At 64.6% G+C, this 13,692-nt stretch overlaps 1 protein-coding gene and 1 long non-coding RNA gene across 2 annotated transcripts in view; one reads left to right on the top strand and one right to left on the bottom strand.

Moving 5' to 3' along the window:
* Positions 1 to 11,937, top strand: part of PLCB3 (phospholipase C beta 3) — a 30,254-nt gene extending 18,317 nt beyond the window's left edge. Inside the window, 20 exon segments of the mRNA XM_069810672.1 lie at positions 467 to 551; positions 1,579 to 1,703; positions 2,193 to 2,347; positions 2,804 to 2,965; positions 3,621 to 3,720; positions 4,553 to 4,657; positions 5,814 to 5,905; positions 6,638 to 6,679; positions 6,681 to 6,774; positions 7,036 to 7,071; positions 7,654 to 7,765; positions 7,767 to 7,795; positions 8,786 to 8,901; positions 9,549 to 9,625; positions 10,126 to 10,206; positions 10,490 to 10,547; positions 10,834 to 10,884; positions 10,886 to 10,921; positions 11,470 to 11,557; positions 11,903 to 11,937. Of these exon segments, the coding sequence (XP_069666773.1) occupies positions 467 to 551; positions 1,579 to 1,703; positions 2,193 to 2,347; positions 2,804 to 2,965; positions 3,621 to 3,720; positions 4,553 to 4,657; positions 5,814 to 5,905; positions 6,638 to 6,679; positions 6,681 to 6,774; positions 7,036 to 7,071; positions 7,654 to 7,765; positions 7,767 to 7,795; positions 8,786 to 8,901; positions 9,549 to 9,625; positions 10,126 to 10,206; positions 10,490 to 10,547; positions 10,834 to 10,884; positions 10,886 to 10,921; positions 11,470 to 11,557; positions 11,903 to 11,937 (1,679 nt within the window).
* An 868-nt stretch (positions 11,938 to 12,805) lies between these two features.
* Positions 12,806 to 13,594, bottom strand: LOC138690425 (uncharacterized). The gene is made up of 2 exons (XR_011329255.1): positions 13,288 to 13,594; positions 12,806 to 13,059 (listed from the first exon to the last, which is right to left on the bottom strand). It is a non-coding gene; the product is annotated as an uncharacterized lncRNA (long non-coding RNA).
* Between the last annotated feature and the right edge of the window lie 98 nt (positions 13,595 to 13,692).

The following is a 13,692-nucleotide window of genomic DNA, read 5'->3' as shown; positions in this document are numbered from 1 at the left end:
CCTAGGGGGGGATTTCAGGGGTTTTAGGGGGGGCCTGGAGGGTTTTAGGGGGCCCTGATGGGGTTTGGGGGTGCCTTGGAGACCCTGCAGGGGGATTTCAGGGGTTTGGGGGGGTTTTGGGGAGATTTTGGGGGATGGTGAGGGGTTTTGGGGGGACCTTGATGTGGTTTGGGGGGAGGTCCTGGGGGGAATTTGGTGGGAGAGGGGGAAGTTTAGGGGGGGCTTGGAGATCCGGGGGGGGCATTCAGGAGTTGGGGGGGCTCTGGAGAGGTTTGGGGGGGTTGGGGGTGCTCTGGGAAAGTTTGGGGAGGGGCATGGGAGGGGAGTTGGGAGGCTGGGATGTTTGGGGGGGCTCCGGGAAGGTTTGGGGGTATTTTGAGGGGAATGGGGTTTTGGGGGATCTTGGGACACCCTTGGGGTTTTTCCGGGGGACCCCTTGGGTGATTTGGGGGTGTTGCCCCCCCAGAACGCAACAAGGCCTTTGAGATGTCATCCTTTGTGGAGACGAAGGGGCTGGAGCAGCTCACCAAGAGCCCCCTCGAGTTCGTGGAGTATCCGCCACCCGGGGGGGTTTTGGGGGGGCCCTGGGCTGGGGGGGGGCTGGGGTTTGAGGGGACCCCCGTGGGATAGGGGGAACCCCCTTGAAGTGGAAGAGGGATGCTCTGGCGGGGGAAAGATGGGGGTTTTGGAGGGGGTTTAGGGTGTGTTTGGGGATGTAGAGGTGATTTTGGGGTGCGTTTGGGGGTGTGTAGGTGGGTTTTGGGGTGCTCTTGGGGGAAATAGGGGGATTTGGGGGTGCTTTTAGGGAATACGAGCAGGGTTTGGGGTCCTTTTGGGGATGTATAGGAGGTTTTGGGGTGTATTTGGGGGAGATAGAGGGATTTTGGGGTGCTTTCCAGGGATACGAGGTGGTTTTGGGGTATGCTTAGGGGTATACAGGGGGATTTGGGGTGCATTTGCAGGATGAGGAAAGTTTTGGGGTGCTCTTGGAGGAGATAGAGGGATTTTGGGGTGCATTAAGGGGGCATAAGCAGGTTTTGGGGTGCGTAGGTGAGTTTTGGGATGCTCTTGTGGGAAATAGGATGATTTTGGGGTGCATTAAGGGGATATAAGCTGGTTTTGGGGTCCACTTGGGGATATACAGGGGTTTTGGGGTGCATTTGGGGGTTGAGGTGAGTTTTGGGGGGCTCTTGGGGGAGATAGAGGGATTTTGGGGTGCACTAATTGGATATAAGCTGGTTTTGGGGTGCCCTTGGGGGTCTGTAGGGGGTTTTGGGGTGCCTGGGGCTATTAGTGACTTCTGGGGAGCGTTTTGGGGTGCACAGCTGGTTTTTAGGGGGTGTGGGGGAAGATGGGGCTGTTGGGGGGGGGCAGAAGCAGGTTTTGGGGTGCTCTGGAGCTGTTTCGGGGTCTGTGGGGCAGCTGTGGGGCAACCGGGGCAGGTGTAGAGGATGACGGGGCAGGTGTGGGGCCGATCGGGCTGTATGGAAGTGGTACGGGGGTTGGTGCGGAGCGGCCGTGGGGCAGCTGCGGGGCAGCTATGGGGCAGCCGTGGGTCGCGTAGTCCTTGACGCTCAGGTACAACAAGCGCCAGCTGAGCCGCGTCTACCCCAAGGGCACCCGCGTCGACTCCTCCAACTTCCAGCCCCAACTCTTCTGGAACGCTGGCTGCCACATGGCCGCCCTCAACTTCCAGACCCTCGGTCAGACCCACGGCGCGACCCACGGCGCGGCCCCGACCCATAGCGCGGTGCCCACCCCCCTCCTTCCCCATAGTGCAGCCCTGAGCGCGACCCACTGCCCACCCCCCAGCTCGTAGCACAGATCCAGAGCGTGGTCCAGCCCCATAGCGCGACCCATAGCATGGTCCGTAGTACAACCCACGGTGCGGCAGACCCACGGCGTGACCCACCACGTGGCCCCGACCCGTAGCACAGCCCCACAGCACCCCATAGCCCCGTGGCACACCGTGCCTCTGACCCCCACAGCTGCACCCAGCACCCCACGGCTGTGACGCTGCCCCACGGCGCTGACCCCTGCCCCACACCTCTGCCCCACGGCGCGCCCCAGACGTACCGATACGGCCGAACCTGGGGCTGTTCCCAGTCCCAATGCCCCCCCCGAGCCCCATCACAGCTCTGCCCCACGGCGCTGACCCCTGCCCCACACCTCTGCCCCATGGCGCGCCCCAGACATACCGATGCAGCTGAACCTGGGGCTGTTCGAGTACAACGCTCGCTGCGGGCTCCTGCTCAAACCCGAGTTCATGCGACGCCGGGACAAAACCTTTGACCCCTTCGCCGAGGATCTGGTGGACGGGATCGTCGCCAACACCCTGCGGGTGCAGGTGGGGGGGACACCCCAAAACTGACCCGGGGTGGGTGGGGGGGTTGCCACGGCCCCCCCAAATGGCTCTGGGGCGGGGGGGGAACTGCCCAGAGCCGCCCAAATGGCTCCAAAGGGGTTGGGAGGCCCTGCAGCCAGCCCCCCAAAACTGAGCTGGGGGGGGTCCCTAGAGCCCCCCCAAAATTGATCCGGAGGAGGAGTCCCTAGATCCCCTCCCAAATGTCCCTAGAGGTGGGGAGGGGTCCCATCACCCCTAATTACCCCAGGGCATGGGCAGGTTTTGGGGTGCCAGGCTGATTTTGGGGTGCCCCCCCAAGTGATCTCAGGGCAGTTCCTGTTGGAGCGCCGCAGGGGGGCCTGGGGGTGCTGGGGGTGGGTTTTGGGGGTGTCAGGGCAATTTGGGGGTGTCAGGGCAGGTTTTGGGGTGCCAGGCTGATTTTGGGGTGTCCCTCCCCAGGTGATCTCAGGGCAGTTCCTGTCGGAGCGCCGCGGGGGGGTCTACGTGGAGGTGGACGTCTTCGGGCTGCCGGTGGACACGCGGCGGCGGTTCCGCACCCGGCCCTGCCAGGGGAACCCCTTCAACCCAGTGTGGGATGAGGAGCCCTTCCTCTTCCACAAGGTGCCAAACTGGGGGGTACTGGGAGGGACTGGGAGAGGGGCTAGGTAGCACTGGGAGGGACTGTGGGGCACTGGGGAACCCCTTCAACCCTGTGTGGGATGAGGAGCCCTTCCTCTTCCACAAGGTGCCAAACTGGGGGGCACTGGGAGGGGACTGGGAGGGACTGGGGGACACTGGGAGGGACTGGAGAGGGGCTAGGGGACACTGGGAGGGACTGGGAGAGGGACTAGGGGGCACTGGGAGGGACTGGGGGCACTGGGGAACCCCTTCAACCCCATGTGGGACAAGGACCCCTTCCTCTTACACAAGATGCCAAACTGGGAGGCACTGGGAGGGGACTGGGAGGTCACTGGGGGGATCTAGGGGTCACTGGGAGGAAAGTGGGGAGAACTGGGAGGGACTGGGAGGGCTTAGTAGGGGACTGGGAGGCACTGGGGGGATCTAGGGGTCACTGGGAGGGACTGGGGGGCACTGGGGGGGCACTTGGAGGACTGGAAGGGAACTGGGGTGAACTGGGAGGCACTTGTGGGGAGCAGAAGAGAACTGGGGGGGGCACTGGGCAAGGATTGGGAGGGATCTAGGGGGCACTGGGGGGGAGCTGAGGGGAACTGGGAGGGAACTGGGAGGGCAGTGGCGAGGCGGGTGCCCCCCCCAGGTGGTGCTGCCCTCCCTGGCCTCCCTGCGCGTGGCCGCCTACGAGGAGGGCGGGCGCTTCCTGGGTCACCGCGTCCTGCCCGTCGCCGCCCTGCGCTCGGGTGAGGGGGGGCCGGGGGTGGGTGGGGGAGTGGGGGTCCCCAGGGGTGGGGGGGTGTCCCCGGGGGTGGGGGTGGGGGGAGCAGCCGTAGGGTCGGGCCTACCCACGGTGCTGTGGCAATGGGGCCTGGGGTGCCAGGCCTACCCACGGTGCCCTGCACCAGCTTATTGCCATGGTAACAGCGCTCAGGGCCTACCCAGAGTGCTCTGCTGCCAGCTTGTTACCATGGTAACAAGGGTTTGGGCCTACCCATAGTGCGTGCTGCCAGCCTGCTACTGTGGTAACAGTGCTCAGGGCCTACCCGTAATGCCCTCTGCCAGCCTGTTTCCATGGTAACAGGGGTCTGGGCCTACCCATGATGCTGTGCACTCAGCTTGTTACCATGGAAACAGGGTTCTGGGCCTACCCACAATGCTGTGCACTCAGCCTGTTACCATGGTAACCAGAGTTTGGGCCTACCCACAGTGCCCTGCTGCCAGCCTGTTACTATGGTAAGAGCACTCAGGGCCTACCCATAGTGCCCTGCTGCCGGCCTGTTACCATGGTAACAGGGGTCTGGGCCTACCCACAATGCCTTGTGCCAGTCTGTTACCATGGTAACCAGGGGTTGGGCCTACCCACAGTGCCCTGCACCAGCCTGTTACCATGGTAACCAGGGGTCTGGGCCTACCCACAATGCTGTGCAGGGCCTGCCGCCGTAACAGCAGCGGGGGGTAGTGGGGTCCCTGTCCCCAGGGTCAGGTTTGGGGGTGCCCAGCCTTACTCAGGGTGGGCTGGGGGGGCCCCCCATTCCCCCCCCACCCAGCCACCACGTTGTTTTCCCCCTCCCTCAGGCTACCACTATGTCTGCCTGCGCAACGAGAGCAACCAGCCGCTCTGCCTGCCCGCCCTCCTCCTCCACACCGAGGCCTGCGACTACGTCCCCGACGGCCACCAGGGTGCGGGGGGGTGACGATGACACCCCCAAAACCCGGGGGGGGGCCCAAAACCCAGGGGACCCCCCCCCAAGGCCTGGAAGGCGCGGGGGGGGGGGGGCTGCAGCCCCAGGGTGGGACTTGGGGCAGCCCCAGCGGGTGTTTGTGAGGGTGTGACCCCATTTTTGGGGGCCTCCCTCTTTTTTTGGGGGTCCCATTTGCTTTTTGGGTGGGTCCTCTATGAGTTGGGGTGGGGGGGACCCCAAAAGTTTTGGGGGGGTCAGTACCCCCATGGCTTGGTGCTGGGTGGAGATCAGAGCAGCTCCAGCACTCATTTGTGAGGGTTTGACCCCATTTTGGGGGGTCCCCCCCTCTTTTTGGGGGTCCCTTGTGGTTTTGGGGGGGTCCTGATTTTGGGGGGGCACCCCAAAAGTTTGGGGGCCCGGGGGGGGCAGCACCCCCAGGACTCGGTGCTGAATGGTGATCAGGGCAGCCCCAGCACCCCTTTGAGAGGGTTCACCCTATTTTTGGGGGTCCCCTCCACTTTTGGGGGGTCCCCTGTGCTTTTTAAGGGGTCCCCCCACTCTCTTGGTGACCCCATTTGTGGGGTGCCCCCCCATTTGTGGGGTGCCCCTCAGTTTGGGGGTGCCCATTTTGAGGGTGTTCCTCACTTATGGGGTGTCCCCATATTTGGGGGGCTCTCATTCCTAGGGTATCCCCCTTTTGGGGATGTCTCCCATTTTTGGGGTGTCCCCACTTTTGGGTGTTCCTTATGCTTGGGGTGCCCTTACTTATGGGCTTCCCCCCATTTTTGGGGGACCCTCCCCATTTTCCCCATTGTTGGGTTGCCTCATTTTTGCCCCCCCCGTACCCCCAATTTCCCTCATGTTCGAGATACCTCACTTCCCTGCCCCCATTTTTGGGGTGCCCCCCATTTCCCTCATTTTTTGGGTGCCCCCCCATCCCATGATGGGGATCCCCCCCTTTTTGGAGGTGTGGCCCAATATTTTGGGGGGGGTGGATCGTGTCCCACCCGTCAAAAGTGGGGCAGCTCCCTTTAGCCCTATCGCTCCTTTCTTGGGGTGCTCCTATTCGGGCTGGGGGGGGTCCCCCTTTTTTTGGGGGGGGGTTGGGGGACCCCTTCCCCCCAGTCACCCCCCAATTCTTGTGCCCCCCCCAGATTATGCCGAGGCTTTGATCAACCCCATCAAACACGTCAGCCTGATGGACCAGCGCGCCCGGCGGCTGGCTGCCCTCATGGGGGACGGCGAGGTTGGGGGGTCCCCAAGGGTTTTTTTGGGGGGGCCCTGAGGGTTTTGGGGGGCCCTGGGGGGGTTTGGGGGGACCCTGGGAAAGTTTCAAGGGGTTACAGAGGTTTTGGGGGGGGGGGAGCAGGTTGGGAGGGGAGGTTTTGGTGGGGGACTGGGATGGATGAGCAGGGACTGGAGGATTTTGGGGTGTCATGGAGGGTTTGGGGGGGCCAAGGGTTTTTTTAGGGGGTCCCAAGGGGGTTTTGGGGGGTCCCCAAGGGATTTGGGGGGGTCACAGAAGATTTGGGGGGTCCTTGGGACAGGTTTGGGGGAGGTTGAAGTTGTCTTGGGGGGCTGGGATGGATGAGAGTGGGAGGATTTGGGGGGTGTCCAGAGGGGTTTTGGGGGTCCCCAAGGGTTTTGGGGGGGTCCCCAAGGGGGTTTGGGGGGGGCACAGGGTTTTAAGGGGGGGGCTGTGGTGGATTTGGGGGGGGGTCTCAGAGGGGCGGGGATGGATGAGGAGGGTGGGAGGATTTTGGGGTGTTATGGAGGATTTGGGGGGGCCGAGGGGGTTTTGGGGGGGTCCCAAGGGGGTTTTGAGGGCCTGGAGGGGTTTTGGGAGGGTCCCCAAGGGGTTTGGGGGGGCTATGGTGGATCTGGAGAGGCCCTTGGGGATTTTGGGGGGCCCTGGGGGGGGGTTGGGGGGGTGACAGATGATTTGGGGGGGCCCCTGAACCCCACCTCTCTTCCCTAGGAGAGCCCCGAAAAGCCCCGTGAGAGCCTGGGGGGGGCACGAGGGGAAGCGGCTGCCGACCCCCCCCCCAGAGCCCCGGCCCCCCCCCCACCCCCGGGGGTGCCCCCCCCCCGGCCCTCCCACTGTCTCCAGCCCAGGTAAGGGGGGGGGTCCCCCAAATCACCCTTCTGGGGCCCCCCCTAAAAGCCCAGCCCAGATGTTGGAGTGGGGGGGTCCCCCAAATAAATCCTTCCCTCCCCCAAGACCCCCCTGTTGGGGGTCCCAAGTTCTTCCTTCCCCTCATCTGGGGGGGGCTCCCAGTTCCCTGGGGGGCCCCCCAAAATCTGGGGGTGCTCAAGGTGGGGGGGACACCCTGGGGGGCTCCCCCTTATTTTTTCTCCTCCCGCACCCCCCCTCAGGGCAGAGGGATGACCTAATCGCCAGCGTCCTCACAGGTAAGATCTGGAGGCCCCTCCCCGATTTGGGGGGGCCCCCCCCCCAGCTGCACCCCTAATACCTGGGAGGAGTCCCCCAAATCTCCAGTCCTTGGCCCCCCCCCCAAAATGATCCATGGGGTGCTTTATGGGGACTTTAGCCCCTGTTTGAGGGGTTTGGGGGTCCCCCAATTTGTTGTGCCCCCCCAGGGTGTTTTGGAGACCCCCGCACCCCCAAATCCTCCCCTGAACCCCCAAATTCTCCTCCTCCAACACATCTTCACCCTGGGTCACCCAAAAGAGACAGAGAGTGCCCTGGCACGGCCGTAGCCCCCATTTTCAGATCATGGGGGGGTCCCCCAAATTGTTGTCCCCCCCCGAGGAGTTTTTGGGGGGACCCCCCTGCACCCCTGAATCCCCCCTGCACCCCCGAATCTCCCCTGAAACCCCGAATTCCCCCTATTTACTACCATGGAACATCCAGGTTGCTCCTAGAAAGCTGTAGCCCCCATTTTCAGCTTATGGGGGGTCCCCCAAATTTACATGCCCCCCCCGCGGGGGGGGAGTTTTGGGGACCCCCCCGAACCCCCAAAACCCCCCCAGAGGTGTCCCCGCAGTCGGTGGAGGAGCTGCGGCAGCACAAGGCGTACGTGAAGCTTTTGAAGCAGCAATACCGAGAACTGAAGGAATTGCGCAAAAAACACGTCAAGAAACTCGTGGCTCTGCACAAGCGCCTGGCAGCCAGGTGGGACCCCAAAATCTGGCACCCCCAAAACCCACACCACCACCCCCCCAGCACCCCAAAATTTGCCCTGGGCCCCCCCCCAAAATATCAAACCCCACAGGTCCAAAGCTTGCCCCCGGCTCATGAAGCCGGCCGGGGAAGCCCCAAGAAGGGGCACCCCAAAAACTGGGGTCACTCCAGCACTGACCCTGGCGAACCCCAAAATGCTCTGGGACCCCAAAATGCCTGGGAGTCCCCCCAAATTACTTTGGGAGCTCCCAAATGGCGCTGACACCCCCAAACAGCCCCCCACTTATCCCAGGCATTGAGTGAGAGATTAAGAGGGTCAGAGCAGGTGGAACCCCACAAAGGGGCACCCCAAAATCCGGGGGCACTCCAGCACTGACCGTGGCGAACCCCAAAATGCTCTGGGACCCCCAAATGCCTGGGGGACCCCCAAATGTTTTTGGGACCCCCCCAAATGGTGTTGGCACCCCAAACTTCCCCCCACTTGTCCCAGGGATCTGGAGCAGCAAATTTAAGAGGGTCAGAGCAGGTGGAACCCCAAAAAGGGGGGACCCAAAAATGGGGCACCCCCAAAGAGCCACGGGGGTACCCAAAGCAATGGTGGTGCCCCCCAAAATCCTGGTGTACCCCCAGATCTTCCCTAAGCACTGCAAGAGGAGGTGGGACCCCCCCAAACGGGGTGCCTGGGGAACCCCAAAGTGAACCACCCCCCGCCAATCACCCCAGGGCCCCCCCAAAATGAACCCAGAAGACCCCAAAACCCCAAGGGGGGACCCCAACCAAACCACCCTGCCCCAACTGGGGGTCCCTCCAAAACAGCTGCCCCCCCAAAAAAGCCACCCAGCTCCCAAATGCTGCTGGTTGCCCCCCAAAATCTCCCCCACAGGGCACCCCAAAACCCTGACCCCCCCCCCGCGATATTGGGGGGGAGTGGGTGCCCCCAAAGTGGGGGTGTCCCCTAATTTGGGGTGTCCCCCCCAACAGTGCCAGCAAGTCGGCAGAGGCGGGGGGGCAACGGGCGGCACTGCGGGGGGCTGCTGCAGCTGCGGGAGGAGCAGCACCACGCTGAGCACGGCTGCAAGCGGGAGCACCTCCGGCAGGTACTGGGCATACTGGTTTGTACTGGGAGCAGTGGGGAGGGCAGGGGGCCAAGCAGGGCTGCAAGTGGGAGCATCTCTGGCAGGTACTTGGTGTACTGGTTTGTACTGGGAGCAGTGGGGAGGGCAGGGGGCCAAGCAGGGCTGCAAGCAGGAGCACCTCTGGCAGGTACTGGGTGTACTGGTTTGTACTGGGAGGGACTGGGAGCAGTGTCGAGGGCTGTACTGGTCCATGCTGGTGTGTACTGGGGGCATCTGCAGCCCCAGTAGCCGGTAGGGCCATACTGGTTTTTCCTGGTTTGTACTGGGGTATTGAAACCCAGCAGTAGGGAGGGCTGTACTGGCCTATGGGCCAGTATAGTACTGGTGTGTACTGGGGCTGCGTGCCGCCCCAGCAGCCGGAGGGCCGGTGTATATGTATACTGTACAGTACTGGCCAGTGTGTACTGGTCTGTACTGGGATGTGTGCAGCCCCAGCAGCCGGGAAGGCCGTACTGGTTCTTAGTGGTCTGTACTGGGATATTGAAAACCCAGCAGTAAGGAAGACTGTACTGGCCCGTACTGGTGCATACTGGTCTGCACTGGGGGTGCGTGCCGCCCCAGCAGCCGAGAGGGCCGTACTGGTCCTTACTGGTCTGTACTGGTCCCAGGCCCAGCAGCGCCTGCGGGAGGTGGCGCTGGAGGCTCAGGCCACCCAGCTCAAGCGCCTGCGCCAGACCAGTGAGAGGTGGGTGCTGGGGGCACTGGGGGGCACTGGGGGGGGGGTCCCATGGGTGCTGGGTGCTGGGGGGGTCCTCAGGGTGCTGGGAGGGGTCCCAAGGGGGGGGGCATGGCCCCTGGGGTGGGGGGGTCCCGTGGGTGCTGGGGGTCCCCCGGGTGGGGGTGGGTTCCCAGGGGGGTGTCCCACGGGTGCTGGGGGTCCCCGGCTGGGGGGGGGATGTCCGTAGGGATCCTGGGGGTGCTGGGGGGGGGTCCCCAAGGTGGGGGGGCTGGGGGGGGGGTCCCCAAGGTGGGGGGGGGCTGGGGGGGGGGGTGTCCCTGGGTGCTGGGGTCTCATGGGGAGGTGCAAGGCCGGGGGGGGGGAGGGAGGATCCTGGGGATGTTTGGGGGGGTCCCCAGATTGGGGGGGGGGGGCTGAGAGGGTGTTGGGGGGGGGGGTCCCAGGTTGGGGGGGGGGGGTCGGGGTGCGGGTGGGTGCCGGGTGCCCCAGGGCGGCGGGTGCCGCAGGGAGAAGAAGGAGCTGCAGAAGATCCTGGATCGGAAACGCCACAACAGCATCACCGAGGCGCGGGGGCGGCGCCGGGGGGGGTACGAGGGGGCCCGGGGTTGTTTTGTGGGGGGGGGGGGGGGGGGCGGCTATAGGGTGCTATGGGGTGCTATGGGGGGGGCACAGCACCTGGGGAGGGCTGGGGAGGCTGTGGGGAGGGAGGAGGGTGCTCGGGGGGGAGGCACTTGGGAGGGGGGGGGCACCCTTATTTGGGGGGGGCAGCTTATTTGGGGGGGGCAGCTTATTGGGGGGGTGTCAATTTGGGGGGGGGGGTGTCCTGGGGGTGCTGACACCCCCCCAAATTGTGCCCCCCCCCCCCCAAAGGGAGCTGACGGAGATCAACCGGCGCCACATCAACGAGTCGGTCACCTCCATCCGCAGGGTGAGCCCCAAAACTGAAGGGGGGGCACCCCAAAAATGCCCCCCACCCAGGGAACCCCAAAATTCCCGGGGGGGGCCCCCTCTTAACCCCCCCCTTCAAAAACAGCCCCCTCAAAACCCTGCACCCCCCCCAGTCAATACCCTCTAAACACTTCACCACCACCACCCCATTTTGGGCCTGCCCTATAATGTGGGGGGGCCCCTCCCATTTTTTGGGGGGGTAGCCCCCCATTTAGGGTGGGGGCATTTTTGGGGTGCCCCCCCTCATTTTGGGGCCCCCCCCCCAGCTGGAGGAAGCGCAGCAGCGGCGGCAGGAGAAGCTGCTGGAGGGACATCGGGGGGGTCCTGGAGCAGATCCAGGAGGAGGAGCCCCGGGTATGGCGGGGGGGCACCCCAAAATTTGGGGGGGGGGCCAGAACACTTTGGGGGGGCCCTGGGTGGGGTTGGGGTGTTTGGGGGGGGGCTACTATGGAGGTTCAAGGGGTGTTTACTGGATGGGGGGGGCAGATGGGTATTCAGGTGCAGCTTGGGGGTGTTTTGGGGGTCTGGGGGGGATTTTGGGGTGCCCTGAGGGTCTCGGGGGGATTTTGGGGGTACTGGAGGTCTTGGGAGAGGATTTTGGGGTGCCCTGGGGGGATTTGGGGTGTCGGGGGGAGGGATTTTGGGGTGCTCTGGGGGGATTTGGGGTGTCGGGGGGAGGGATTTTGGGGTGCCCTGGGGGGATTGGAGGGATTTTGGGGTGCCCTGTGGAGGCTGGGTGTCTCGGGGAGGGGGGTTGCCCTGGGGGTCTTGGGGAGGATTTCGGGGTGCCCTGGGGTCTCTCCAGCCCCCCCCCCCCGGGGGGGAACTCCCTGTAGGTTCCGGGGGTCCCCTCAAAGTTTTGGGGTCCCCCCCGACCCCCCCCATTTCTCTCCCCCCCCCAGCTGGCGCAGGAGCTGGAGCGGGGCCGGGAGCTGGAGCTGCGGGCGCTGCCCCAGGAGGTGGGGCGGTTCCTGCAGGCCCAGGGGGGGGGCAAACGGGGGGACCCCCCCCCCCGCACCCCCAAACCCCCCCCCCGGAACCCCCCCCGGGGACACCACCGTGCTGTGAGGGGGGGGGAAGGGGGGCAGAGCCCCCCCCAACCTCCCCCCCCCCAATTTGAGGGTGCTTGGGGTTTTGGGGGGGGCCTTGCGATTTGGGGGGGCCCCTTTGAGATTTGGGGGGGTCCCTTTGAGATTTGGGGGGGGCCTTTTGGGGACCCCCCGGGGTTACTTTGGCCCCCCCCCCAAATTTGGAGGAGGGGGGGTCCTGTGCCATTTGGGGGGGGGCCCCTAAACATCGGAGGGCCCCCGTTAATTGGGGGGTGCACCCCTTAAGGCCCCCCCACCCCCTTGGGTACCCCCAAATATTAAGGTGCCCCACACACACACTTCAGGGCCCCCCCATTTTCACTGCGGGGGGGGTCCTTTGCACCCCACTTCAAAAACCACTAAAGGGGGAGTGTGTCCCCCCAACCTCACACTCCACCCCCCCAATTTTGGGGTCCCCCCACTTTTCGGGGGGGCTCACACCATGGGTGAGCCCCCCAAAATTTTTGGGGGGGCCTGCTTCACGACACTAAATCACCTCCTTTCCACGCTTCCTTTGCCCCCCCAAATTTGGGGGGGGGAAACAAGGTGGGGGACCCCCAAATCCTCCTCACACCTTGGGGGCCCCCCCAAATCCTCCTCCCCCCCTAAATTTGGGGGGGGCTGCTACAAAGGGCTATTTTTTAAACACCCCCCCAAATTTGGGGAGGGGGGGAACCTGTCTGTCCCTGCTCTGCTGTTGGGGGGCCCCCCCCAAAATTGGGGGACCCCCACTTTAATCGTGGGGGGCCCCCCCAAATCCGGGTCCCCCCTCTTTGTACAATAAGAGTCTTTTTATTCTTCTACGGAGCCGCGTGTGTTTTAAGGGGGGGCCACATTTTCGAGGGGGTCCCCCGAAATTTGGGGGGGCTGCAGGTGCTGCTGGCAGGGGGTGCCTACATTTGGGGGGGAATGCATGGGAATGGGGGTACCCCAAAATCTTCTGCACCCCCCCCATTTTGGGGTGCCCCCCCTTTCTCCTTCATTTTGGGGGTGCCTGTTTTCTTTGGCGGGGCACCTCAGTTTGGGTGCCCCTCTCCGATTCTGGGGTACCCCCTCCATTTTTGGGGTGCCCCCTCCATTTTGGGGGGTGCCCCCCCTTTTCTGGGGGTGCCCCCCCCGGCCGCCATTTTAAGCACAAACCACCCAAACACCATTTTAAAAAACCACCACTTTTATTGCCCCCCCACCCCCCCAGCCCCTTTCCCCTGCAAAATGAGGGGGGGCCCCCCCCCAAAAAATGTTGAGGGGGGGGCCCTGGGGTGGGGGGTGGGGTCTCAGGGTGGGGGGGGCCGGGGGAGCTGGGCGGGGGGGGCGTCGGGCCCCCCACCAGGCCCGTAGGGTCTCCCGCCACCCCCCCTCCCGTCCCGGGGGGGCCCCCCCCAGGCTCTTGGGGCGCGGCAGCACCTGCGGGGGGGGGAATATGTCAGTGTTGGGGTCCCCCCCCGTCCCCAACGCCCCCCCCTTGTCCCCAACCCCCCCCATGACCCCCCCATCTCTCCCACCATTGCCCTGAGCCCCCCAAGTTGCCCCCACAGGTCCCCCAAATTCCCCCCCCCATCCCTCATGTGTGTGTCCCCCCCATGTCCCCAACATCCCCCCCCCCCCCCCCCCGTGTCGTGTCCCCCCCCCCACCTGGAGCTGGAACTCGTCGCTCATCCGCCGCAGCTGGCGGCCGTAGCGTCGGGCGGCCCAGAGCACGGGGGGGGCTGAACGGGAGCGACCCCGAAAACCGGGGGGGTCCCCGGGACCCCCCCCCGCCTCCGCTCCCAGCCGGCCACGCCCCTCTGGAAAAATTGGGGGGGGGGGGCACAAATAAAGAAGGGGGGGGGTGTCAGGGATCTCTATGTCACCCCACCATGGGTGCTGCCCCCCAAAACGCAACTCATGGGGGGTTTGCGGTGCCCCCCCCTTCCAGGAAAGGAGAATAAGGGGAGTGGGTGCCCCCCCCAAAACCTGGGTGCCCCCCCCTCCCCACCCAAACCAAGCTCCACTCATGTGGGGGGGGTAATGAGAGGTTTTGGGGTGCCCTCCCAAATA

Source organism: Haliaeetus albicilla, chromosome 22, assembly GCF_947461875.1.
Source record: "Haliaeetus albicilla chromosome 22, bHalAlb1.1, whole genome shotgun sequence".
NCBI classification, from domain to species: domain Eukaryota; kingdom Metazoa; phylum Chordata; class Aves; order Accipitriformes; family Accipitridae; genus Haliaeetus; species Haliaeetus albicilla.
Note: the sequence above shows the minus strand (reverse complement) of the source record. Positions and strands in the feature narration are given on the sequence as shown.